The sequence below is a fragment of the Pseudorasbora parva genome, chromosome 19 (assembly GCF_024679245.1).
Source record: "Pseudorasbora parva isolate DD20220531a chromosome 19, ASM2467924v1, whole genome shotgun sequence".
Classification (NCBI taxonomy): Eukaryota; Metazoa; Chordata; class Actinopteri; order Cypriniformes; family Gobionidae; genus Pseudorasbora; species Pseudorasbora parva.
Window position 1 is genome coordinate 31,273,502 of NC_090190.1, and position 27,396 is coordinate 31,300,897.

The 27,396-nt window shown below is 41.3% G+C and overlaps 1 protein-coding gene across 1 annotated transcript; it reads left to right on the top strand.

Annotated features, from left to right (window-relative positions):
• Positions 1–6,070: 6,070 nt before the first annotated feature.
• Positions 6,071–26,869, top strand: LOC137048101 (interferon-inducible GTPase 5-like). Its single transcript, XM_067426101.1, has 3 exons — positions 6,071–6,114; positions 20,318–20,885; positions 26,156–26,869. Exons 2-3 carry the CDS (start codon positions 20,318–20,320, stop codon positions 26,782–26,784), a joined length of 1,197 nt encoding a protein of 398 aa, XP_067282202.1. The 5' UTR covers positions 6,071–6,114; the 3' UTR covers positions 26,785–26,869.
• The last annotated feature ends 527 nt before the right edge of the window (positions 26,870–27,396 follow it).

The following is a 27,396-nucleotide window of genomic DNA, read 5'->3' on the forward strand; positions in this document are numbered from 1 at the left end:
ACAGGGGGTTGTAGACTTTTTATGTAACTGTAAACTCATGATATACAAATCTACATACACTCTAAAAAAATTGGTGCTGTTTGACACTAAAAGTGGTTCTTGGCTTGTAATCATAGGGGAACCACTTTTGGTGCCAAAGAGCACCATATCTTTAAAGGTGCTCTATAGCACCATTGTCAAATGTTGCTATGCAGAACCCATAAGAGGTGCCATATCGCATTTTATTTCTTCCTCAATAATGGTGCTAAACAGCACCAAAAGTAGTTCTTTGGTGTGTAAAGAACCTTTAAAGGGGCTTGAAAGGTTCTTTGTACGGCAGTGGTGCTATACAAGCCAAAGAACCACTTTTAGTACTATATAGCACCCTTTTTTTAGCGTCACTGCGAAATGGACCCTCTACACTCTAAAAAAAGGGACAAAAGCTGTCACTGGGTTGGTACCATTTTAAAAGGAAGGCTACCTTTGTACCTGGAGTGCATATTAATTAGGTAATAATTAATTAGGTAATAAAGGTCAAATGTCAAAGTGACAAATGTCAAATGTCTCAGTGACAGTTTACGGGCCATTTTTTTCCTCTTTTTTTAAATTATTATTATATTATATTATATTATATTATATTATATTATATTATATTATATTATATTATATTATATTATATTATATTATATTATGCCTACAAATCCCTACACTGTTCATTAAAGTGCAAAAATTTACTGGGAAATGATGACAGCAGAAAATAAATATTCATCATTCTGCTTGTAATATATAGCCTACTATGCTTAAAATATATTTTATTTTTATCAGGATTTACCATATTTAATGTGAAATTAACATATCTCATACCAAACTAATTCTGTCTAAACTTAATTCCACAAAAGCCTACATATTGTTGCAATTTTGTATTACAATATATTGTGACACAATACACCCTTACATTATTCTGAATGTTCGTATCTTTTAACCTCATTCCATGCGAGATGCATACAACTTTATTTCTTCATATGAACACAGAAAAATAAATAATCTCTCCTAATGAAAACTCATTTGGGTTCCTAAAGTTGAAGCATTAAATAGCACATAGGCTACAGCAATAAGTAGCAATCCATACATCCCTATAGATGAATCAATGTCTTCTGAAGTAAAACAATAAGTGTTTCTAAGAAAAATGAAAATTATTATGTAGACTATCCCTTCCGACCAGCAGTCACCTGTGTGAATGAGAGGTTTGAATTTGCCCTTTACGGAATTTGAAGCGTGACGTGAGCGCGCTGAGAAACTTTGGTCACCAAAATCAGTTATTAATCTAATTATAAATAAATAAAATTTATTATTATTATTAATAAAAAATGTTGGGAATAAACATGAAAATGACATACAGTAAAATGACTGACAATGAAAAATGACAAAACAGGGACTGAAATAGTGAACTCAACTACATTTGAATAAATGTCTGTATAGGCTAGTTGATAATGTACTACAGATGTCAGCAGATGAAATGAACTCCGAATAAATATTTACACTCTTGTCGCTATAGTGATTTATAGCAGTGAAAGTATTTTTGGGTGGATCTCGTTCAGCTGTTGTTCAGTTTTCTTTCGGGTGGAAAAGTAGCTTTGCGCAATTAGTTTTTCATTTCAATACGTGCATCCTTGCTGTGTGAATTGCTCAGAAGAATTTGGTAAGAATAATGCAACCTAAGTTACTTGTCTCTATCGCAATGGTTTTAAAAAAAAAATGTATACAATTGACAGGATTCTCATTTAGCTAGGTCAGTCCATATAGCCTACATAATCATTTAGTGTGAGACTTACAAAACAAGACTTTTTAATCTTATCATTTCGTATTCAGTTGTAGCCTATGCTGTAAATAAAATGTCATTGATATAATAAGAATGCATATTTAATTGAACAATAGGAAAATAATATAATTATATAAATCTGTTTAAAAATAGGAAGCCGTAGGCTATGGTGCTCTTCTGCAGTGGTCAAAAAGGATATAAACATATAGGCCCTGTCCCAAATGGCACACTTCATGAGCTCTTTTGGTCTTGTGGACTTACATTGGCCGCTGCGTGTGCGTGTGTCTGTTAAGTCCACAAGACCGCAGGGTGTCCCATTTGTCATTTTAGGTCTCAGAAGGGTGTCCCCTTTGAGGTCAATATGTGCCCTTGATGAGCACTTCTTCCGAGTCTGCACAGGTGCGTGTTACTCAGCAGACTTCTTCCCGGCAGTCACAGGCTCACAGCGCATTATGTCGGGAAAGTGCGGACTCCGAGGAAGACCGTAAGGGTTTAGGGTGCCATTTGGGAAAGGGCCCTACAGTGAATTTTGAAGTAATCCAAGGTGTGTCCCAATGTGAAGGCCACATTTGTAGTGCGATTGCGTCACAGTGGCATACTACAAAGGCTGTCCCAATGTGAAGTCTGCACCATCTGAAGGCTGCATTTGAAGTGCAATTGCATCACAGCAGTGCAACGAAGGCTTTCCTAATTCAGGATGCACCCACTGAAGCAGGGCCGGCGCTCCGCACACGCACATCACACACTGCGCGTAGGGCACCAAGTAATTGGGGGGGCACCAAAAAATCTGGGTCGTGAAAAAATCATCACCATAGGCTACTAGCATAAATAACAAATAAAATATTTCTAAAAGCATGTTAATATACAAAAGCAATACAAATGTTATATAGGCCTAGACCAAATTAGTCGAGAAAAAGGTGAATCTCTGTGCCAGCTTCCCTCTGGTGCCCCCCCTTCCCCACCTCCCAGTGGTCTGTTCGATCAGCCGGATCTCACAAAACTGCTTATAAATAGTACGCGTGTGCAATGTCATGGAATGTATTAGGGATAAACGGTTGTTTTTCAAAGTCCCTCTGCATGCGATAGGATAGCGCTACACCAACCAGAGCAACGAAGGTGAAGCAGAGCTCGCTGATAGATTAAACATTCGGCGTATCCGGTCGGCTAAACTACGAACACATCTTCCCTTTTTAAGAATGACTTCAGTGCCGTTCTTTGTTCTTTTCTCAGAGAAAAGCTTAACTCCAAGTCTTCCAGAGTCGCGGTCAGAGCTGATTCGAAAGACCGCCGCCGTTTGCCAGTTTCTGTGTTAACTAGAAGCACGCAAACGCAACTCGGCCGTCGTCATTATGGCCCCGCCCGCCGATCTTTACATGATGTGATTGGGCCGTCCAGATTTTGAGGAACACAGCTCAGAATGGTATTGAGAGTGCCTAGACGACACTTGCGGGCAAATTAAATTTGCTGCCGCTAGGGTGCATCTAGATTTCTAGGCTACTGCCATAGCGACGGAGTCTCGAGAACATGCGCTGGAAAATTGCGCGGTTTATTAAAAACACGTCGAGCTCGCGTCCACAGTTTGAACGCAAGAGGATTTCCTGATATAGTGCTGAATAGAAAAAAAAAGGTATCATGAGTGGGTCTGTCCAGTAACTTAAGATGAACCTAAGACAAACTGCACCCTTTGCAGAGAAGCATTTCAGTGTCTCAGACTGTCTGACTTTAAGCATGCAATGACAGACACATCCGTGAACTAAAGGTAGGCCTATTGTTTTTTTAATGGATAATATAATATAATATTCCATACGTTATCAGAGCTTGGCAGACTTATTTGTCAAGACATTAGAACGGTTGATTAATAGATTATAGCCTATTAATGTTATCAATTTAGCAGTTTGATATTTAAAAAATATTTAGATTAAAATGAGACAAATAATTACATAATAATATAGTCATAATAGTAAATTAATAAAGAGGATTAAACATTTTTGAATTTCAGAATTGTCAGTAAAGTGGTTACTGGTTCAGATGACTGCTTAAAGAGACAGTGCACCCAAAAATGAAAAATCTGTCATAATTTCCTCACCCTCAAGTTGTTCCAAACCTGTGTGCATTTCTTTATGTAGAACACATATGAAGACACATTCCTAGCATGGAAGTCAATGTTGCCCCCAAAGCAAACATTTGGTTACAAACGTTCTTCAAAATATATTATGTTCAACAGAACAAAGAAACTCATACAGGTTTGGAACATCATGAGGGAGAGTAAATGATGACAGAAATTTCATTTTTGGGTGAACTATTCCTTTAAAGTACACCAATACTTCTAAAGAGTTCTTCAGAAATAAATAAAATAATCAAAAGTAAAATAATTTAAAATGTGTTCTGTTGCAAGTTTACATACTTTATTCCATGTTTATTGTTGAGCTGCTGTCATTGTTTCATTGTCACTCTTATCACTCTTTAATTGCCAAGTTCATAAATTATTTTCAAAAACGGATTCAAAACTGATTTGGAAAAAAAAAACATACACACAAAATAACTTATTTTCAATATAAAAAGTGATTGTGGACTGGATATTTTTTGACCTTTTATCACAGTCTTGGACATGTCAAAGATTAGTAACAACACTGGCTTTGATGCATTGTTAGTTTGTGTACATTTTTTTAATCCCTCATTTATATGCAGTTATTCTATACAAATGCTAGAAACTAAGCTTCTTTTGTTTCTTTCTTCAGCACAGGCCTATCTAAAGGGTTAATGGTGCCACCTGGTTATCAACTGTAAATATTACACATTTGACCTCTTCCCAACTGGGAAAACCACCAACAATCAAAAAAGCATGATTATATGGTCTCATGGCTTTCCAATCAAAAAACGTGGCTATAATGGAAGTCAATGGGGCAAAAACAGGCACGAACAGTAAATGAGGGAGAAAAAATCTGATGCTGCACAAAAACTAACAATGCATCAAAGCCAAAGTTGTTACTAATCTTTGACATGCCCAAGACTTATATATATATATTTTATATTTAAAATAAGTCATTTTTTGTGTGTATGTTTTTTTTTTTCCAAATCCGTTTTGAAAATCATTTATGAACTTGGAAAATAAAGTGTATTATTATTTTGGTACTGGATAATTTGAACTGAAGAGCCTCATAAATTAATAGACTTATTAATAAACTTTGCGCACTCAGACAGCAACAGGTCAGCGCATGCCCGTCAGTCAGAAATTTAAAAAGAAGTTAACGTTAGAAGACGAAGACTACTGGTAAGTAAATAAGTCAAAAAATATTTTTTAGTAAAAGACGATGCAGATCATGTGTCGTGACGTGCTACAGGCCGGTTTACTACACCAGTAGAATAAAATTCTGAAATAATTGTTTCTAGTTTTGGTGTGCCACCCCAAGATTTTAAGTGGCCCCATCTGGCCACCCCTATGAAAAATTTCTGGAGGCGCCACTGCTAAACCTACCCAAGAGCATCATATACACGCCATAAAGTGCCTATCATATGCACGCGAAAAAACAGCGTATTATATGCACGCCAAAATGAGTTTTGGCGTATACATTCCACGACATTGCACACTATGCCTCAATCAATGTCAAATTTGGCAGACACCGCCATTTGTTATTATGTATTAAGGGCTAAGGAGTTTTGGTGATTGTTATTACGCCATGTAATTTTTTTTTCATGTGATTTGAGAGTATTGTCAAACAAACATTTCCATAGACCCCGAAATAGGCATAACATTATGATGAATATTTGTTGGCCCCCCTTTTGCTGCCAAAACAGCCCTAGTGTCTGTCATGTATGTTGATTGGTTAAAAGTGTTAGACATGTGCAGAAGAAGAGACAGGATGGGTGTTCAGTAAAGAGACGTGCAAGACATGAAACGTGTTTGTGAATTGCATTATTACATGACATGGTGTCAGAAGTTGGTCAACTGAGTGCAGAGTGAACCCTGCCGACAAAATGACAAAGTTTAATCCTCCGGAGCAGTTTTCTTTAGAACAGGAGTTTTCAAAACCATTCCTGGAGCCTCACCAGCACAGCACATTTTGGATATCTCCCTTATTGGACACACCCAGCTCAGCTCATGGAGTACTAAACTAATCAGCTGATGAGTTAATACAGCTGTGTTAAATAAGACACTAATAAGGGAGACATCCAAAATGTGCAGTGCTGGGGAGGCTCCAGGAATGGTTTTGAAAACCCCTGCTTTAGAAAATCCATCGGAATGGCCCGAATGAAAACAGCGATTTTGTCACTTCAGAACCGCGACAAAACTTAACAAAGATGACGGCTGTGTACAGGTCAGTTCTCTAGTTTATGCAATGGGAAGCGAGGCAGAGAAAATATTGGCTTCCTTTAGTTTGGAAAACGAGGAGGATAAAGAGAAATTTGATGTACTGGCGAAATTTGAGGAGTACATCATCCCGAAACGGAATCTAATACATGAGCGCGCATGTTTTTATCAGAGAAACCAGCTACCGGGGGAGAAAGTGGAAACGTACATTCGCTCGCTGTATGAACTGGCTGCAAATTGTGAGTTCAGTGACAAAAGAGATGAGCACATTCGTGACTGGCTGGTGGACAAAATACTTTCCCAAAGACTACAACTGATGCCTACATTAACACTAACAGAAGCTATACAACATGTAAGGCAGTCAGAAGATATTGCAGTGCAAGTTGGTTTGCAAACACGTGAAATGTACAGCGAGCTCGTTCAACAAGTAACACACGGAGTGCCCACTAGAGGGAGGGGGAGATACACACACAGACCACGGGATGCAGCAGCACAGAGCAACACGGCCTGCTATGGGTATGCAAGGAATTGCAGTAGATGTGGTAAAAAACCACATGCAAAAGACGAAATATGCCCTGCAACAAAAAAGTACATGTAATAAATGCAATAAGAAAGGACATTGGCAGAGGATGTGTAAAATAAAGACAGTGAGAGAAATAACGGAAGAAATGGAAAATGCATTGTTCTTGGGAGCTATTAATGAGGAAACAAATGAGGAGCATTGGACAGTTCAAGTGAAGATTGGTCATACACCGCTTAACTTCAAAATTGACACAGGAGCTGATGCATGTGTGATAAGTGAGGAAACGTTTGAACAGCTTGGGCCAAAGAAAGAGCTATACCCAGCAGTAACTTCACTCAGCACCCCAGGGGGCAAACTCAAGTGCCTGGGTCAATTTCAAGCAACAATAACATAATAAGGTAAGTGTTACTCATATCCAGTGTATGTACCTCCAGGAAAGGAAGCAAATAACCTGCTGAGCCGAGTGGCAGCCACAGAAATGGGGCTTGTGAAGCAAGTGAATGAAGTAAAAGATGTTTCAACAGGGTGGAAAGCTGAAAACAGATCAAGATAGTCTTAAAAGAAGGAGCCGAACCCTATGCAGTGAATGTATGCCACGTGTACCTCTTCCCCTCCTGCCCAAGGTGAAAGCGGAACTGAGCCGTATGGCAAAAGAAGGCATCATTGAAAAAGTAACTGAACTAACCGATTGGTGCGCTGCCATAGTTCCCGTCCTCAAGCCCAATGGAGATGTTCGGGTCTGCGTCGATTTGAGGAAGCTAAATAATGCAGTGAAGAGAGAAAAGTTTGTTCTTCCTACAACAGAGGAAGTCATCTCGAAACTCACAGGTGCCAAGATACTTAGCTCACAGGATGCAGCAAGTGGATTTTACCAAATCCCTCTTGAAGAACAGAGTAGCAGACTGACAACTTTTATCACCCCTTTTGACAGATACGCCTTCAAACGTCTCCCGTTTGGGATCACAAGCACCCCAGAAATTTTTCTAAGAAAAATGACTGAGACATTACAGGGACTTGAGGGGGTGGCAATTTATATGGATGATGTTCTGGTTTTTGGGGAAACAGAAAAAGAACATGATGCACGACTGGGAAGAGTTCTCAAATTCATGAAGTCAGCTGGACTAAGATTAAACAAACAGAAATGCAGGTTCAAACAGACTCAAATTCGTTTCTTGGGTCACATCATTGGCGCACAACAAGTGAGGCCGAACCCTGGAAAAGTCGACAGCATTGCTAACTTTCCAGTACCCCAAAATGTACATGAACTCAAGCGGTTCCTAGGAATGGAACTACTTAAGGAAATACATCCCTAATTTAGCCTCTGTCAGACAACCTATGTATGACCTGAAAACCAAAGTGGTGTGGAACTGGGGTCCAAATCAGGAGACAGCCTTTCAGTGAAAAATGCCTTGATGTGCGCACCTGTTCTCACTTTCTTTGATGCCAGCAGACCCACAGCAGTTTCTGCAGATGCAAGCAGCTACGGAGTGGGAGACGTCCTGCTTCAAAAAGATGACGGGGAGTGTAGGCCTGTTGCATACTGTTCAAGGCGCCTAAGTGATGCTGAAATGAGGTATGCACAAGGCGAGGTGTTTGGTGAGGGTCTGGGCCTGTGAACGCTTTGAGAAATACCTGTATGGGCTGGACAGCTTCAGATTAATCACAGACCACAAACCCCTCGTCCCACTCATAAACAGTAAAGACCTTGATAATGTTCCTTTCAGGTGCCAGAGGCTCTTAATGAGATTAATGCGGCACAGTTGCATTGCAGAATATGCTCCTGGGAAGACACTGGCCGTAGCTGACGCACTATCAAGGGGCCCAGACCACACAGTGGAGAGCACGGACATCCATAATGAGATAACTGCATATATTGCTTCTGTTGTCAATAACCTCCCTGCAACTTCACAGAAAATGGAGTGGATGAGGATGAACACAGAATCGGACAGCAAGTTGCAGTCAGTCCTTTGGTTCATTAGAAATGGCTGGCCAGAGTATACAGCAAGCACACCTGAGGGCATCCAAGAGTATTCCAGGTGAGAGGGGAGCTCTCTGAGTTTCAAGGCTTAGTCGTGAGAGGCAAACGTATAGTTATTCCTACCTGTATGAGGAAAGTAATCCTGGATAGAATCCATGATGGTCATCAAGGCCTACACAGGTGCCGGGAAAGGGCTTACCGGGGGTCTCTTTTCAGACAAGCCAGGAAAATGACACTTTTGCACCATAATATTCGTCTGTTAGCAACAGAGCCGATCAGGCAAACGCACTGCAGAGTACCAGCACGCCTTATTCCAGCCCTGAGAGAGGAAGTGCATGTGATGCTGGAGTCGGACATCATTGAGCCTTCAACAAGCGAGTGGTGTAGCCCAGTCGTACTGGTGCCAAAGAAAGACGGAACGCTTAGATTCTGCGTGGACTTCTCTAACTGAATGCTGTATCAGCTTTTGATCCGTACCCGATGCCAAGAGTCGACGAGCTGATCGAACGACTAGGAAAAGTTAAGTATTTGACAACTTTAGATCTGTGTAAAGGTTATTGGCAAGTGCTATTGACTGATTCTGCTAAGAACTTGACTGCTTTTTGTGTTCCGGCAGGGCTATTTCATTTCAAGTACATGCCATTCGGTCTGCACGGGGCCGCAGCAACCTTTCAACGCCTGGTGGATCAAGTGTTACAGGGTCTGGACAGTTTTGCAGCAGCGTACATTGACGACATTGTCATTTTCAGTGAGACCTGGGAACAGCATCTGGGACACCTGGCAAAGGTGTTTGAAAGAATTCAACAGGCAGGCCTGGTGGTAAACTCAAAGAAATACCAGATTGCTTACAGTTTTTTCTTGGGCTATGTTGCTGGAGGAGGATCAATGAGACCTCAAGTGGACAAGCTACAAGCAATTTTGTCATGTTCCCCGCCATTAACGAAGAAAAGTGTCAGGTCATTTTTGGGTTTGATAGGTTGGTACAGAAGGTTTATACCTAACTTTGCCAGCAGAGCAGCTCTGTTGACTGATCTTACAAAAAAAAGCAGTTCCACTAAAGTCAAATGGACATCTGAATGCGACCGTGCTTTTAAAGGCCTTAAGACTTGCTTGTGTAAAGAACCCGTTTTGCAGAGTCCAGACTTTGATTGTTCTTTCGTGGTACAAACAGATGCATCTGAGCTAGGACTGGGTGCAGTACTGTTACAGGGTGAAGGGGAAGATCGCCATCCTGTGCAGTACATAAGCATAAAGCTTTTTCCTCGAGTGACTAAGTATTCCACAACTGAGAAAGAGGCTCTAGCCATCAAATGAGCCTTGGACACTTTAAGGTACTATCTGATTGTTAAAGACTTGTGCTTGAGACAGACCATAGAGCTTTGCAATGGCTCAGGAGAATGAGAGACACTAATGCAAGAATAACACAATGGTATTTATCCCTTCAACCTTTTAAATTTGAAATCCAGTATAGACCAGGAGTGTTAAATGTTATGGCAGACTTTTTATCACGTCACTCCTGAGGTTGTGACTGTTTAGAGGGAGGGGGGTGTGTGATGATGAACACAGGGCTCATCATCACATGAACGTCCGTTCACCTTATTATTGTTTTGATTTATTATTTTCATGATTATGATTTGTCTCAATGTCTTGGGTTCATTCCGAGTTGCTTAGCTGAGGGCAGCAATTGAACCTAGACTTTGTTGACTGTTATATTTTCTTTATTTTGTTTATTTGTTTACATGTGTAAATGTGAATGTGATGGTATGATCCATGAGTGTTTGGCGGGAAACTTATACAAGCTTGATTGTTTGTGGGTTGAGGGGAGTTGGGCCAGGGACAGCCAAAGGGCTGTAGCATGTATGGCTATGCTGTGAGGTGAGGCCTAATGCCTAGTTTGCTGTTCTCAGCATATGTATTAATGTTTTGTGTTGTTTAATTTGAGTATTTTGTGTATTTCTTTATTTTTGTTTTGAATTTAATTTGGAGCACGTGTGTAGAGACAGGTTCCTAAATAAACATCACTTAGACTGTATTTTGCCCAGAGTTGTACTCCAATCATTTCATCAGTCCCCGGGCTTGTCGGCAAACAGGAAAAACTCTACAAGCATTACGACAAGTATTTATGTTATTTTTTTTTTACCTCTTATCCCGATGAGTCTCATCTAGTTTTCCCATCAGCTATAACTTCCGTTTGGTGAGGTCAAATAACGGCGCAATCATAGACATACGTTATGTAGATGCCTCATTTAACCCATCCGCACAGGATGATCTATCTATCTATCTATCTATCTATCTATCTATCTATCTATCTATCTATCTATCTATCTATCTATCTATCTATCTATCTATCTATCTATCTATCTATCTATCTATCTATCTATCTATATATATATATATATATATATATATATATATATATATATATATATATATATATATATGATCACAGCGGTTTTTGACCTCACCTAACAGAAGTTGCAGCTAATGGGAAAACTTGATGAGACTCGTCGGGATATAAGGTAAAAAAAAATATATAAATACTGTTCGGTTTCTCTCAGAAACCGATCGGTTCGTGTCTTAAAGGGGGGGTGAAACACTCAGTTTCAGTCAATCTCATGTCAATCTTGAGTACCTATAGAGTAGTATTGTATCCTTCATATCTCCGAAAAGTCTTTTAGGGCTGTCCTCGACTAAGGATTTAGACAATCGAATCAGAATTGTCGAATCTCTCTATGTTCGACCAATAGTCGAATCATCTATGTGTGTGTGAATGGGTTGGGAGAGATACGACACTTGTCAGCAGAAGGATAAAACTATTTTATTTCCCTTTACACACTGGACACAGGAAACACTTTTAATAAAGCGACCAAAACTGCCTGCCATAGACGAACTGACAATGGCTTTCTTATTTAGGTTTAAATAGCCTAAAAGGTAATGTGGTGGATAAACATTCGTAAACCGTTTTCTCACAACATTTTAAAGCCGCGATCGAAATACAGAATATCACACAAATATATAAAAGAACATTTTGATAAATAAACCTAAAAAAAATACCTGCATAGAGAAGAAAATAACACTTTGAGTGCGTTTACATGCACGTTCTGAAGCCGATTGTGCCTAAAGCGGGTAAAGGACGCAAAGCTCAGCCCCATGCCTCAGGATCTCACACCGCCACCTGACGCGCACCAAGGTTATTATAGTTTTGCTTTTTGAAATTAGTTTTTATTTTAGTATCGTTTTCAATTTTGCTACAAATTTCAGTTTAGTTTTAGTTAGTTTTACAAATGGTTTTGCTAGTTTTAGTTTAGTTTTTATTTTGCAAATACATTTCTATTTAGTTTTTATTTATTTAGTTTCAGTTTTAGTTTTAGTAATTATAGTTTAGCAGAGTTACCATAATGAAGTGTAGAGACCAAATCAAGGTTTTTAATTTCAGCAAAGTTTAATGTTTGCACAGATTAGAGTTTAATCTTACTAAACATCCTTAAGTGAAATAACTTGATAAACAAGCATTATTGTTTATACCCAGGACGGTCTTACAAAACATGCATAAAGTATTCACCTTTGAGCAAAAAAGCTTGAGTCAAACTATGACCTATACGAACAACGATCTGGAGATTAAAAATTAAATAAATTATATTTTATATTTTTGACATAGGCTAATACTCAGAGGATCTATCTTAAAGAACAAAATAAATGCAATGTAAAATATAAAAGTAAAAATTATAAATTCCAGACAAACTCATTCATAACAAAGATGAAATATTGTTAAACAATTAAAAGCTTATTTTAATTTCTTCAGTAGTACAATGTAGGCTAGCAGTGTAAGACCACTAAAGTCATCTGAATACAGCCAACACACACTGTTGTGCTGTGTGTGTGTGTGTGTGTGTGTGTGTGTGTGTGTGTGTGTGTGTGTGTGTGTGTGTGTGTGTGTGTTCGTGCGTGCGTGTGTGCGCGTGTGTGTGTTGTGCTATAATTGTATAGGTTAACGAGTTCCAATTGAGTGTTGTAGCCAATCACGTGCATTTCTATTGAAAATAATAACCAATCATATGTTTAATTTACTGTGAATGAGAATTCTCTCAGTATCGATCAAAACCATATCAAAACAAGTTTCATACAGTCTTAAAACGCTGAATTAATTTGAGTGCAAGTTTACGTTTTACACAAATCTTCCCATTCTCTCATCATAACAAACAGCACATGATTTAAATAAAGATTTATCTTGAAGTAGTCAGATATTTTAGTTTTTCATTAGACTTTGTAATGTTCCCTACAATTAGCCTATATATAACATTCCAGAACAAAAAAGTAACAAAAATAGTTTTTTAGTGGCATAAATTTGATTAACTATAAAAATTCATTCAAAATAGAAAAAAGGCTAATGAGCCAATAAGTCTTACTCTTCCCCTATCTACTGGCATAGTTTTTTTTTTTTTTTTTTTTTTTTTTATGTTGTTATCGTCCTAATGTTATTTTGATACTCAAAGCATACACAACAGGTGAATATAAAGGAATGATGCAAGAATATACATAATTTTCCCAAGAGAGGAGTTTCAAATAGGCTAGTGTTTAAAAAAAACAGGGCAAAAATTTATAGCTACATTATTCCTTGAATGAATATAAACACATTTTACAGAAAGATCTCACAGAATCTAAAAACTGTTGAAATGACAGATAGCATCTGGATATAGTTTTAGCAGTGATCTCACGTTATCTAACTGCAGAGTCTGACGATCTAACAATATAGGCTACATCAACTCTAGCATGCTTCATAATCTTCTATTCCTGAGAGGACAATAATGCCATAAAATCTCGAAATATCCATTAATTTCATCAATTTTCCAGCGAGTGGGCTTGAGATAGCCTACACTGAAATGAATGGTGTTCAATGCTGGAAATATTGGTCGCGCCTTGACACGTGCTTTGCATTCCTCAGTTCCTATGCAGTTTCCGTGGGCAAAACGGTCTATCTTTGTAAACTGTGTTCAATGCATGCGAGTGCTGCCATATGACCAGTCATTTCCGCCATCATCACCCGGATATATTCGCAAGAAGACGCGAATGAGAACTCTCTGCAGTTTGAGAAGATCTGTCTCTGTGCGCTCGTCCAAAAGCGTGCGCACGTCTCTCAGCGCTCAGATATTGAGTTCTCTTTCAAGTCTTGCGCTTGAACGGACAAACTCACACATGTTTGGGGTGGTTTTGTTTATTGTAAAACCACCCCAAACCTACGAGACGTTCACACAAAGCACATTCAAATGTGATTCATGGTTTCACATACAAATAACAGTCTGACGTGCAAAACCATTTTGCTTGCGATTGCTAAGATTTAGTCGCATACAATAGTCCATAAACCAAATCATGTCCTCACAATCCACAAGTAAACAAATGCAAATGTTGACAAGCCACTAAATACAGTAACGTTACATACCACAGAGACAGACGTCCTGCTGTTGTTGCTTATCCTGTTCAATTTATTTCAGCCTCCGGATCTGATTCTGGATCATATCTGTATTAGTTGAATCTGATTGATAGCCAATATTTTATTAGGGTAACGTTTTATTTCCCACGCTTGACGATGTCAGCTGTGCACTAGCTGCTCGCTCGTCATTCTTTAGCTCCGCCCACACGATACGCCTCCAGCCGCTCGTTTTTTTTCCGGAAAGACTCAGTACAGCCTGGCTTTCTTTTATAAATATAATAAAACTAAAGACTTTTCGGAGATATGAAGGATGCAATACTACTCTATAGGTACTCAAGATTGACATGAGATTGACTGAAACTGAGTGCCCCCCCCCCTTTAAGTGAAATGTATACAGTTGAGAAAGACAACGCATATCCCTGTATTAGGCCTTAAAGGGGCAGTAGCCTTTATTACTGTCTGTTTAATGTCAGACAAAAGATAAGGACATCAATCACTGCTCTTGATTGAATAGCTTTTGTAAGTTTAATAAGGATTAATTTTTTTATTTAAACAGTTAAATGTGCAGTGATTTTACATTTGATTAATTTATTCAATTTCTCTACCTAAACACTAATTTAGACCTACCTGAAAAATCTGAAAAGCATTTATTTTATTAGTATCTTTGCTCAATAGTATTTATTTGTGCTGCTGCTTGTATTTAAGTTTTTTGTTCTTATTTTCTTTATTTTTATTTGACAGTAGTTCTTTCTTTCCCTGAGCATGGCAAATACCAAACCGTACTGAAACCGTGAACCTAAAACCATGATACAAACCAAACCGTGAGCAATCTGTACTGTTACACCAGCCGGATCTCACAAAAAATGCATATAAATAGTATGAGTGTGAATGTCGTGGAATGTATACGCCAAAACTCATTTTGGCGTGCATATAACTACCTTTTTCTACCTTTTACTAGTTTACTACCTTTTTCATCATTAACGTTAATCAAAGCTATTATTCTAAATGTAGGCTGTCAAGAAGGAGGAAAGAGGGGCAGTGTCTCTTCAAAAAAACTGAGAGACAATACATAATATTACAAAAATAAAATAACGTCTGCCATTGTCTGTGATGTTTGTTTACTGTAATATTTACCAGTAAAGAGTAGGTTATAGCTACTTAATTAATTGAATTCATAAAAACAACTTTTTGCTTTTTAATATTGAAATATAGTCTATATCTCCAGATGCGTTGATCTAGCAACAAGTGCAAGCCACTTCAGAGACACAGAATAGTTGTGTGTTCTGAGTTAACACAATCGAGTGTAAAAATACGGAACTTATCACGGGAAAATACTAAAAGACAGCGGGAAAAGAGGTAAAAAACGTGAGAAACCCAGAAAAAAAGGGAGGGTTGACAGCTATGAGTCAATGACAGTTATCTGGTGGTTGGAACCTTTTCTTAATGAATGCACCTGAAATTTATGCAATAAACATGTTTTTGACAAATATTTCAATTTGTTTGTGGTCTATATAGCCTGCAATAAGTCTATGCGCCCAAAGGCACGGCTTGAAGACCCAGTCAGTGACGTCACGATATGCTAATTTGTTTAAATTCATACCTACGTAATCACCATCACCAAAAATGTACTTTTTTTTTTTTACATTAAAATTTGAAAAAAAAAAAAAAATAGACCTACCTACTGACCTTTTTTTTTTTTTTACTGTTACTGCAAACAGTAATATTTTCAGTAAAACAAAATAATTTTAAGGATGGCCTTACTTTGAAGATCTTTCAGAGTTGCAGAACACAGGTATTTTATAAACTGTCCATTGATTTTTCACTGGTTTCAATTAGAAATTATGTTTTACTAACAAAGTTTGAGAGGAATGTTCAAATGATCTATCTATCCAATCATTACGTCATTCCAAGTAGTCAGTAATCAGGAATCAAATGTCACCAAATCAGCATATGAGTGTGTCACATCTGTTCAGTGTCTGGCACTCTGTGGGACTTTTGTGTTGACGGTTATCTGTGCTTTGTTCTGTTTCCTGTGGAGTTTTGTAGTACTTGTAGTTTTTTTTATGTTGATTAGTTTTCCCAGGTGTTTCCCATTTACCACTCTCTGTTATATTGTTAGCCTTGTTCCCTGATGTGTATTTATACCCCTGTCATTGTTTGCTGTTATTTTGATCCTGGTTTTTGATTGTTTTGGTTATTAAATTTCCACTGCATTCGGATGCTGCTTCTCTGCCTGCCGTCTGTTTATTCCCCGTTCCGTGACAGAGTGAGGCATATATATATATATATATATATATATATATATATATATATATATATATATATATATATATATATATATATATATATCATTAAGAATTATTATCAATGTTGAAACTGATGAATAGAATGTGGATTCTTTGATGAATAGAAATTTCAAAAGAACAGTATTGATCTGAAATAAAAAGCTTTTGTAGCATTGTACTACCATTTAAATGTTTTGGGTCGGTCAGAATTTTTTTTGTTTTTGGAAAGACCTTAAAGAAATTAATACTTTTAAGGATACATCAAATTGATCAAGTGACAGTATAGACCTTTATAATGTTGCAAAAGCTTTATATTCCAGATAAATGCTGTTCTTTTGAACTTTCTATTCATCAAAGAATCCTAAAAAAATGTTTCAACATTGGTTATAATCATAAATGTTTCTTGAGCAGTAAATCATCATACTAGAATGATTTCTGAAGAATCATTTGACACTGAAGACTGGAGTAATGATTTGCATCACAGGAATAAATGACATTTTAAAATATATTCAAATACAAAAGTTATTTTATATTTTAATATTTCCCAATGTTACAGCTTTTTTGAATTTCTAATAACTATATATATGTATATGTATGTATTTCACTTATGTTCTTAGACAGCATCCCTCCACCACCCCGTCTCCTCACATTTACCTGGTTACTATCCTAACCAGAAATACGAGGGGAATATCAGGCCTAAATACCGAGCTCGGAGCCACTCTCTGATTACTCTGACTATTTTGTGAACTCATGAAACAGCAATAGCGGATGTGAGATGAATGAATACACAGGAACATACACACACACTGATGCCTTGATGATAATGCATGCAATAATAATATATACCCATCAAAACAATCAGCAAGTGCATACATACACCTGGAGTAAGATTCACCCACTGCAACCAACAAAAAGAATTAAACAAGTATGTTTTGCTCAGTGAAAAAGTTTCAGGTTTGAAGGAATTAATGTGAGAAATTAATGTGCGAAAGAGAGCGCACAGAGACCAATCAAGCGCGCGCGCACGCACACTCACTACCTACTTGATTGTTGCTTAGAAATGAATCTTAAAACTGAATCTAATTTTGTCATAATAGCCTAATTGTTTATTCGATTTTTTACATGTCCACTATGGACACATGACTGAAGCAACATACAAATCCTGAGCCTATAGCCTAACCATTTAAACTACAGTTTGTGAACTAGTTGAAGATTTTGAAAATAACATATAGTAAAAATGAGCAATGCAATAAGAAAACTAGTCTTTTTGTTAGTACACATATAGGCTAGTTGATGTACAAATGTTAGCAAATGAAACACTCTTGTCACTATGGCGATTTATAGCGGTGAAAGTGAAAGTATTTTTGGGTGGATCTCGCTGTTGTTCAGTTTTCTTTCGGGTGGACAAGTAGCTTTGCGCAATTAGTTTTTCATTTCAATACGTGGATCCTGTGTAGACTGCTCAGAAGAATTTGGTAAGAATGATGCAGCCTGGGCTACTTCTCTATCGCAATGTTTTTTGTTTTGTTTTGTTTGTGTTTTTTACAATTGACAGGAATCTCATTTAGTTAGACCTGTCCATATAGACCCCGAGCCGACAGAATAGGCTACAAACGATAATCGAATATATTTACAAAACATATTTAACTGCTGTGAAATGCATTTGAGATAAGTTGTTTTCTTGTTGTAGAAAACAAATCTACCACTAATACTACCACTAATCTACCACTAATACGAGTCAAGTAAGTTTCACATTAAGTGATTCAATTTATTAAATGTACTTAAAACTTTTATTCGTATGCTTACAGCAATAAATTTCACATCTGTGAAGGAACTATATAAGCTTGCATTCTTGGTCTAATTCCAGTATCCTCGGAAGCTCAAAAGTGAGACTGAAAAAGGTAAGATCTTTTAACCTTATCATTTCGTATTCAGTACTCAGTATTCATAATAAGAATGCATATTTAATTTAACAATAGAAAAATAATATCCTAATTATGTGCTGTATCAATAAGGTATCTATATCCTGTCTTGAATTTTATCTCAAAATAAAGGATGTAATTTCATTCAACAAGGAAAGAGCCAAAACAAGTTAATACAGCCTCTTATTTAAACATGAAGTAAACATAATGTTGCTTGGTTATTTTAACATAGCCTACTACATAACGGCCCATTTAAAATGTTACGTTTATTTTTTGAGCAGTGATAAAATATAGGCCTATTTCTCTTGTAAGTACTTCCCAGCATTTTAGTGATAAAAGGCTAGATCTTTAAAAACCATTCAAATTACAGTGAAGGGCAACCTTAAGCTACGGTGTTCTGCAGTGGTCAAAAAGGATAAAAACACACAGGCTTGTCCCAAATGGCACACTTCATGTGCAATTTCGGTCTTGTGGACTTGAGACAATGGCCGCTCTGTGCGTGTGTCCATTAAGTCCACAAGATCGCAGGGTGTCCCATTTGTCATTTTAGGTCTCAGAAGGGTGCTCGCGAGTGCCCTCTTTGAGGTTGATATGCTCCCTCGACACGCACTTCTGCCGCGCCCGCACTGGTTACGCAGTGGACTTCATCCCGGCAGTCAAAGCGGTATTACGTTGTGAAAGTGCGGACTTAGGCCCTGTCCCAAATGGCACCCTAAACCCTCACGGTCTTCCTCTGAATCCGCACTTTCACGATGTAATGCTGCTTTAACTGTCCTCTGCGTAGCTTGCTCCCAAGCACCCTTCTTTAAGCTTAAATGAAGAATAGGACACCCTACGGTCTTGTGAACTTAACGGACACGCGCATGCAGCGGCCATTGTAAGTACACAAGACCGAAAGTGCACATGAAGTGTGCCATTTGGGACAGGGCCTCAGAAGAAGACCGTGAGGGTTTAGGGTGCCATTTTGACAGGGCCAGCTGGACAGGGTGAATTTTGAAGTAATCCAAGCTGTGTTCCAATGTGAAGGACGTGCACTTTAAAGGCCACATTTGAAGTGCGATTGCATCACAGCAGCTCAACAAAGGCTGTCCCAATTCAGGATGGACCCACTGAAGGCCGCATTCGAAGGCCAATTGCGTCAGTGCAACGCAACAAAGGCTACCAGAATGCACCCTCCGTTTCTCAGGAAGGATACTACAGGGCTGTGTTCCACTCCACTTTTAGACACTCACTTGCAAACTTCCCTTATCCACATTATTTAAAATCTGTATGTAGATTATGGGCTTTAACATCAAAATCTTCCTTCCTAGAGCAGATACGATGAAAATTGACTTTAAGGTAACCCACATTTTAAAGGAGTTGGATTTGTCACTAGTAGCATGAAGGAGACTGTTCTTAGTTGTATCTTTTCTATTAAGAGAGGAAACAATTTGTTTGTCAACAACTGATATACAGGTATCCAATAAACGGACATTTCTGATTCCAACATCTGGTAAAATAATCCAAGATTATGGAAGCAGATGACGGATTACCATTTTCCAGATGGTCTACCAAAATGTAAACTCGTCAGCAGGCCAGTAAATTTTTAATAGTGAAATAACATTCATTTCTGGAAGTGGATCGTAGGGCAATTGCAAGGGGTTCAATCGCTATGACAAATAGCAATGGAGAGAGGTGACCCTGTCTTGTGCCTCATTGTAGTTTTAAATACTCTGAATAGACATTATTGATACGTACTGAAGCTTTAGGGGCTGCATATACCATTTTAATCCAGGAAGTAAAAGTAGGACCAAATCCAAACTTCTCTAAGACCTGAAAAAGATCCATTCAACATGGTCAAATGCCTTTTCAGCATCGAGTGACAGTACCAACTCTGGATTGTCTGAATGAGGGGAGTACAATATATTAATGTTCATAATGTTTTGGCTCATCTGTGCATTTTGTCTATTTATTGTTTGTTTAATTTTGTAGGCTTTATATGATCCAAAAAAAGAAAGATCATATGAATTACGTGATGAACCCCATCACCCCCACCCCACCCCCGCATAACCATGTGATATGATTCTTTTTTTAGATGTCTACATTTGAAGATTATTGTGTAATAACTCAGGAGGACCTGGAGGATATTAAAGAATCCATATCTACTCAGGATCTCCCGTCAGCGATAAACACAATCAAAGATTACCTCAAAAAGCAAGATCTTGTTGAACTTAACATTGGTGTAACGGGAGAGTCGGGTTCTGGAAAGTCCACGTTTGTCAATGCATTCAGGGGTTTAGGAGAGGAGGAAGAGGGCTCTGCTGAAACTGGCCCAGTAGAAACCACTATGGAGCCTGAAGTTTACCTTCACCCTAAATACAAAAATGTGAAAGTGTGGGATCTTCCTGGCATTGGAACACCAAACTTCAAAGCCGATGAGTATCTTAAACTGGTTCAGTTTGAACGCTATGATTTTTTCATCATCATTGCTTCAGATCGGTTCAGAGAATGCCACACTCAGCTGGCCAAAGAGATCATGAGAATGGGGAAAACGTTTTATTTTGTTCGTTCCAAGATTGACTTTTGTATTACTGCAGAGAAGAGAAAGAAGAACTTTGACCAGAAAAAGACGCTGGATGACATCCGAGAGGACTGTGAAAAAGGTAAGTTATTCAGTTTATGACAATGATTTGAACAACAAAAAGTTCAAGATATTGTTGTAATACAGTTCGATGAGGAAGGAAGGAAGAGGACAAAGGGGTCGGCTTTGGACTGCTGACGGCTTTTATTAAACTCAAAATAGTCACTTGCACACTTCAGTGTGACTCTCTTTGTCATTCACTCAGTAATCGTTTCACTTCCGGGTCGCGGTACTTCCGGTTCAGTCTCAGAGTCTCAGGGGGTGCATCAGCAGTCCGTCTCTCTCTCCCATGCTTCCGATTCTGCCAGCGTTTTTAAGCTCTCACCACGCCCATTACTGGAATAAGAGACAGGTGTTATCAATCTGTGTCCAACCCCCTCACTTACCGCTCGTCCCGCGGCTCTCTCTCCCGCTGCAGACCTCGCTGAACCACGCCCCCCTTGCCACATACCCCCACCGCCCGACTCAGGCCGGGGAGCCGTCCGGCCTGCAGCCCCCCCCCCATTTCTGGAGAGGAAGTCGGCCACAGCCATCTGAGCACCCGGCCTGTGGACCACCTTGAATTTAAAAGGCTGTAGAGCTAGATACCAACGGGTGATCCGCACGTTGGTATCTTTCATGCGGTGGAGCCATTGGAGAGGAGCGTGGTCCGAACAAAGGGTGAACTCCCTAACCAGGAGGTAGTAGCGGAGGGTGAGAACGGCCCACCTGATGGCAAGGCATTCCTTTTCTATGGTGCTGTACTTAGCCTCTCTCTTGGAGAGCTTGCGGCTAATGTACAGCACCGGCCGCTCTCCCACCTCCACCTCCTGGGTCAGTACTGCGCCCAACCCTCTGTCCGACGCGTCAGTCTGCAACAAAAAAGGGAGAGAAAAGTCAGGGGAGTGTAAAAGCGGCCCGCCACACAGAGCAGCCTTAACTTGGGTGAAGGCCTGCTGGAACGGCTCCGTCCACTGGACCGTATCTGGTAGCCCCTTTCTAGTGAGGTCAGTCAGAGGGCTGGTGAGGTCCGAATAATTGGGTATAAACCGCCTATAATTTCCCGCCAGCCCCAGGAACTGCCTCACCTCCTTTTTGGTCTTGGGCCTCGGGCAGGTCGCAATTGCTGCGGTCTTATCAATTTGGGGACGCACCTGTCCATGGCCCAAGTGGAAGCCCAGATACCTTACTTCCACCCGCCCAATCGCACACTTCTTCAGATTGGCCGTGAGCCCCGCTCCTCTCAGCGACCTCAGGACCGCCCTGACATGCCGCATATGCCGCTGCCAATCATGACTGTAAATCACGATATCATCCAGATAAGCAGCATATGCGGCATGGGGACGCAAAATCCTGTCCATGAGTCGCTGAAAGGTGGCGGGAGCCCCGAACAATCCGAATGGAAGTGTGACAAATTGGTGCAATCCAAACGGCGTGGTGAAAGCTGTTTTTTCTTTGGACAATGGAGACAAGGGGATCTGCCAATAGCCCTTCGTTAAGTCCAATGTCGAATAAAATCGAGCCGTGCCCAGCCGATCAAGCAACTCGTCAACCCGCGGCATTGGATAGGCGTCGAATTTCATGCAGAACCTGACCGAGCCGTCGGTTTTAGGAACCAAAACTATCGGGCTCGCCCAGTCACTGTTGGACTCTTCTATTACTCCCATATCAAGCATGGCACCCAATTCTTCCTGAACCACTTTTTTCTTGTGTTCAGGTAACCTATATGGCCGGCTACGAACTACCACGCCCGGCTCGGTCTCGATATGGTGCTGAATCAGGTCGGTACGTCCCGGTAGGGGCGAGAACACGTCGGCAAACTCCGCCTGTAATTTAGATAAATCAGCGAGTTGGTACGGTGAGAGGTGATCTCCACCAGGGGCCAGCGCGACTGATTGTGCTTTGATGCTCGCCTCTGGCCCGAGATCATCCTCTCCCCCGATCACCGTTGCCAACAACACTGATTCCACCTCATTCCATTTTTTAAGGAGATTGAGGTGGTATATTTGACGAGCCCCGTTCCTATCGGACCGTATCACCTCATAATCGAGATCCCCAATTTGTCGTGCGACCTCAAACGGCCCCTGCCACTTTGACATTAACTTTGGGCTTGACGTAGGGAGTAATACAAGCACTTTCTCTCCCGGTGTGAATTTGCTTGCAACAAATTCTCTCTGGATAGCCGCCCCAGCGTGTGGAGTTTTGTTCGCAAGTCCAGTACATACTGAATTTAGTTTGTCGCCAAAGAAGGTCCCTCCTCCCAAGTCTCTCGTAGGACATCCAGCACCCCCCGAGGCTGGCGTCCGTAGAGAAGCTCGAAGGGGGAAAACCCCGTGGAGGCTTGCGGAACCTCCCGCACGGCGAATAAGAGGGGTTCTAACCACTTGTCCCAATTTTTGGCGTCTTCCTGAACGAACTTACGGATCATGGATTTAAGTGTGCGATTAAACCGCTCGACCAAGCCATCCATTTGTGGCTGATAGACGCTTGTTCGAATGGATTTAATGCCCAATAACCCGTACAGTTCGCGTAACGTACGTGACATAAACGCCGTGCCTTGGTCGGTGAGGATTTCTTTCGGAACCCCCACCCGGGAGATAAGACGAAACAGTGCGTCCGCAACACTTTTCGCCGAAATGTTGCGGAGAGCCACTGCTTCCAGGTATCGTGTTGCGTAGTCCACGATGACTAACGCAAAATGATGCCCGCGTGCGGATCGCTCTCATGGCCCGATGAGGTCCATCCCAATTCTTTCGAAGGGGGCCTGCATTAATGGGAGGGGGCCCAATGGAGCTTTTGGAGCGGCCAGTGGGTTTACCAACTGACATTCCGGACAAGACGCGCACCACCTGCGCATGTTGTCATGAATGCCTGGCCAAAAAAATCGGGTCATGAGGCGATTCAGCGTGGCCGCCTGTCCCAAGTGGCCCGCCATCGGATTAGAATGAGCCGCCCGGAAAAGCATTTCCCGGCGGCTCTTAGGAACTAACAACTGGGTTGTATCCATTTTTGTCTGAGTGTCTTGGGTCACTCGATACAACCGGTCTTTTAATATGGCAAAATAGGGATAGGTGACGGGCAAGGCGGGTTGGAGAGACTGGCCGTCGATGGATCGGACCTGTTGGAAGGCGTGCTTCAGGGTCTCATCCTGTGACTGCTCCAGAGGAAAGTCATCGCGGTCCGAGAGAATCAGTCTCTCAATCCCGCTCAGTTCCTCTGGAGCCGTCTCCAGTGGTCCCGTTTCAGTCTCCCCAACCTGTACTCGCGCCGCCCCTATCTGAGCCTTTTTCCCCCAAGCGGCATCCGCACATAGCGACCCCAATAAAGCCGAAAAGGCGGGCCAATTTGTCCCCAAAATTAGCGGATGCCGGAGGTGAGGACTAACCGCCACCTCTACACTATGCTTTTCTCCCCTAAACTGAATCGTGATTGGGACGACCGGATACTCCACCACATCCCCGTGCACACACCGCACCTTAACCACGCGGCTTGTATCCAATGCCCCCGGCTGCATCAGGCTTTGATGGATAGAGGTTTGGTTACATCCTGAATCCACCAAGGCCTGATATGTACCCCCCTTGATACTCACAGGTATTTGGTACTCTCCTGCCTGAACGGGGGTGGCCCGCGGGACGTCCGGAACCCGGATCATTGTCACGGTGTCCATCATGGGAGACCGGTCCACAAAATGATCCGGGTCCCCGCAACGCCAACAGGCCAGCCCAGGCCTACCTGCCGACGATCCCGAGGCGGGGAGTGGGTTGGACAATGGACGTGGAGAGAGGGAGGAACCGGAAGCATGATCCCCTCCCGCCCCCATCAGCCCCGCCCCCCTGGGCGGGGCCCTCGAATTCCCGAACTGCCCCGGGCCCATCCCGCCCCGGCCTCGGGGGGGAATACGAGGGGGGCCCGGTGGGCGGGACCTAGGGAGAGGGACAGGGCGAGAGAGAGAGACAGATGGGAGAGAGAGAGAAGTAGAGGGGGGAGAGAGAGAGGTAGATGTTAGAGGGGGTTTGCCGACCCCAGGGCACGCCACCATGTGGTCCTCCGCCAGGTTGATGGCCGTCTCCAGCGACGTGGGCCGGTGGCACTGGACCCACTCGGCGGTTCGCTTGGGGAGCCGAGTGATGAACTGCTCCAGCACCACCAGATCGATAATATGGTCCACGTCGCTTCCGCCGGCCAATAGCCACTTGCGGCCAGAGTCCCGGAGCTGCTGGGCCATTGCGAAGGGCCGGCCGGCCTCGCCCCAGTCCAGGGAACGGAAACGTTGATGATGTTGTTCGGGCGACCGGCCGACCCGCTGGATAATGGCCCTCTTCAGATCTTTATAGACCAGGAGGTTCGCCACCGGTAGTTGTTGGGTGGCCGCCTGGGCTTCTCCAGATAGAAGGGGGATGAGGCGCACCGGCCACTGTGCACGGGGCCACCCGCAGGCCTCCGCCGTCCGTTGGAATAGATCCAGGAAGGCCTCGGGATCGTCCTGTGGCCCCATCTTGTGCATCGGCACGTGAACCGGTGCGCCGGTCTGCCCAGCGGCCTCGGTGCGAGCCTCCCGGTCGAGCCAGCTCCGGAACCTCTCGCGGCCCTCCTGCTGGCCTTGGGCGATCGCCGCGAATCTTCGTTCCTGATCCGTCCTAAGGTCCGTGCCTGATGTTGCTCATGGTGCAGGACCGCGAGGGACGAGATGATCTCCGCAAGTGGGGTGGAGGACGATGTTTGCATGGCGGCGGCTCGGTCCTACTTCCTTCCCGGGTTTCGGCACCAATGTAATACAGTTCGATGAGGAAGGAAGGAAGAGGACCAAGGGGTCGACTTTGGACTGCTGACGGCTTTTATTAAACTCAAAATAGTCACTTGCACACTTCAGTGTGACTCTCTTTGTCATTCACTCAGTAATCGTTTCCCTTCCGGGTCGCGGTACTTCCGGCTTCCGGTTCAGTCTCAGAGTCTCAGGGGGTGCGTCAGCAGTCCGTCTCTCTCTCCCATGCTTCCGATTCTGCCAGTGTTTTAAGCTCTCACCACGCCCATTACTGGAATAAGAGACAGGTGTTATCAATCTGCGTCCAACCCCCTCACTTACCGCTCGTCCCGCAGCTCTCTCTCCCGCTGCAGACCTCGCTGAACCACGCCCCCTTGCCACAATTGTGTTTAGAACTGCTACATTGAACAAATATAGTTTACTAATGTAAAAACAACATTTAAAATATTAATAATTATACTGATAATGATAACTTTTTTATTAGATATAATAATAATTATTATTATTAAATATTCAATACATGTCTTTTTTTAACTTATTTTATAATGTAGGTCTGAGAAAGATCGGTATAGATGATCCTGTCGTGTTCCTGATCTCTGGTTGGGAGCTCGGCAAGTATGATTTAAATCAGCTGCAGGAGAGGATGGAGAAAGAGCTTCTACAGCATAAGAGACGTGTGCTGCTGTTGGCTTTGCCAAATATTACATTGGAGATAAATGAGAAAAAGAAGAAAGCATTTGAGAAAAACATAGCAAGAGTAGCCTTCCTGTCTGCTTTAGTGGCTACATTTCCTCTTCCCGGTCTTTCAGTTGCTGTAGATATAGCCATTGTCAAAAAAGAGATCGAAACGTATTACAGTGCTTTTGGTCTAGATGATCCATCTCTACAGAAGCTGTGTGAGAGATCTGGTAAGAGCATAGAAGACCTGAAGAGTCTTATGAAGTGTCCTCTGCGTTTTGGGATAAACCCAGCTTCAATATTATCTTTACTGGGTGTTGCCTCCCAGGATGTGGCTAAAGTTGCAGTTCAGTATGTTGTGAGCCTCATACCCATTATTGGCTCTGTGGTGGCAGGAGGAATGTCCTATATGACAGTCGTAATAATGCTGAAGAGAGCTCTAAATGACATAGCAGAAGATGCCAGAAATGTGCTAATGGCTGCAGTGGGAACTGATGTGTAACGTAATCTTGATTTTTTTTTTTTCATGAAATATTATATAATTAATTTAGGTCTGGGTTTGGAACCCTCTAATTGCTTTAATTTACTTTCCCCTTGGACAAATAATGCTGCATCACCTAAATTTATGATGCATTATATTAAAAAATATTTCAATGTTTAATGAGTGTTGTATTCAGTTCTTTTTATAATTCATCTCTTTTTTTGTCTTGTGGATTATATGTAAAAAATAATTATATAAATATCATATTTGTAACAGAACTAAATAAAAAAAATAACATGCATTTTGTATGATCCCTCCTATTTTGTTAAGATTATTCACTTTTCACAGATTTTGCAAGGGTTCCACAAACTTTCAAGCAGTACTGTATATATGTTTGTAAATTAGTAGTTTAATATTTCTCCCTAGGTTTAAATTCAATTATGCAGTTTACAACGCTTTATGGGATTGTAGTTCTTTCCCTCACTAAACCACATAGTCTACAAAAAGGCACACAGTCTTGTACCTTTGTCTTTTTTCAGATTTTCAAAAACTTCTTTAAATCAAAAGTTTGTACATTGTATTGTTTTGATTCACCTTGTAGCAGATTGGCTTGGTTCATGGGTTATCACTTTT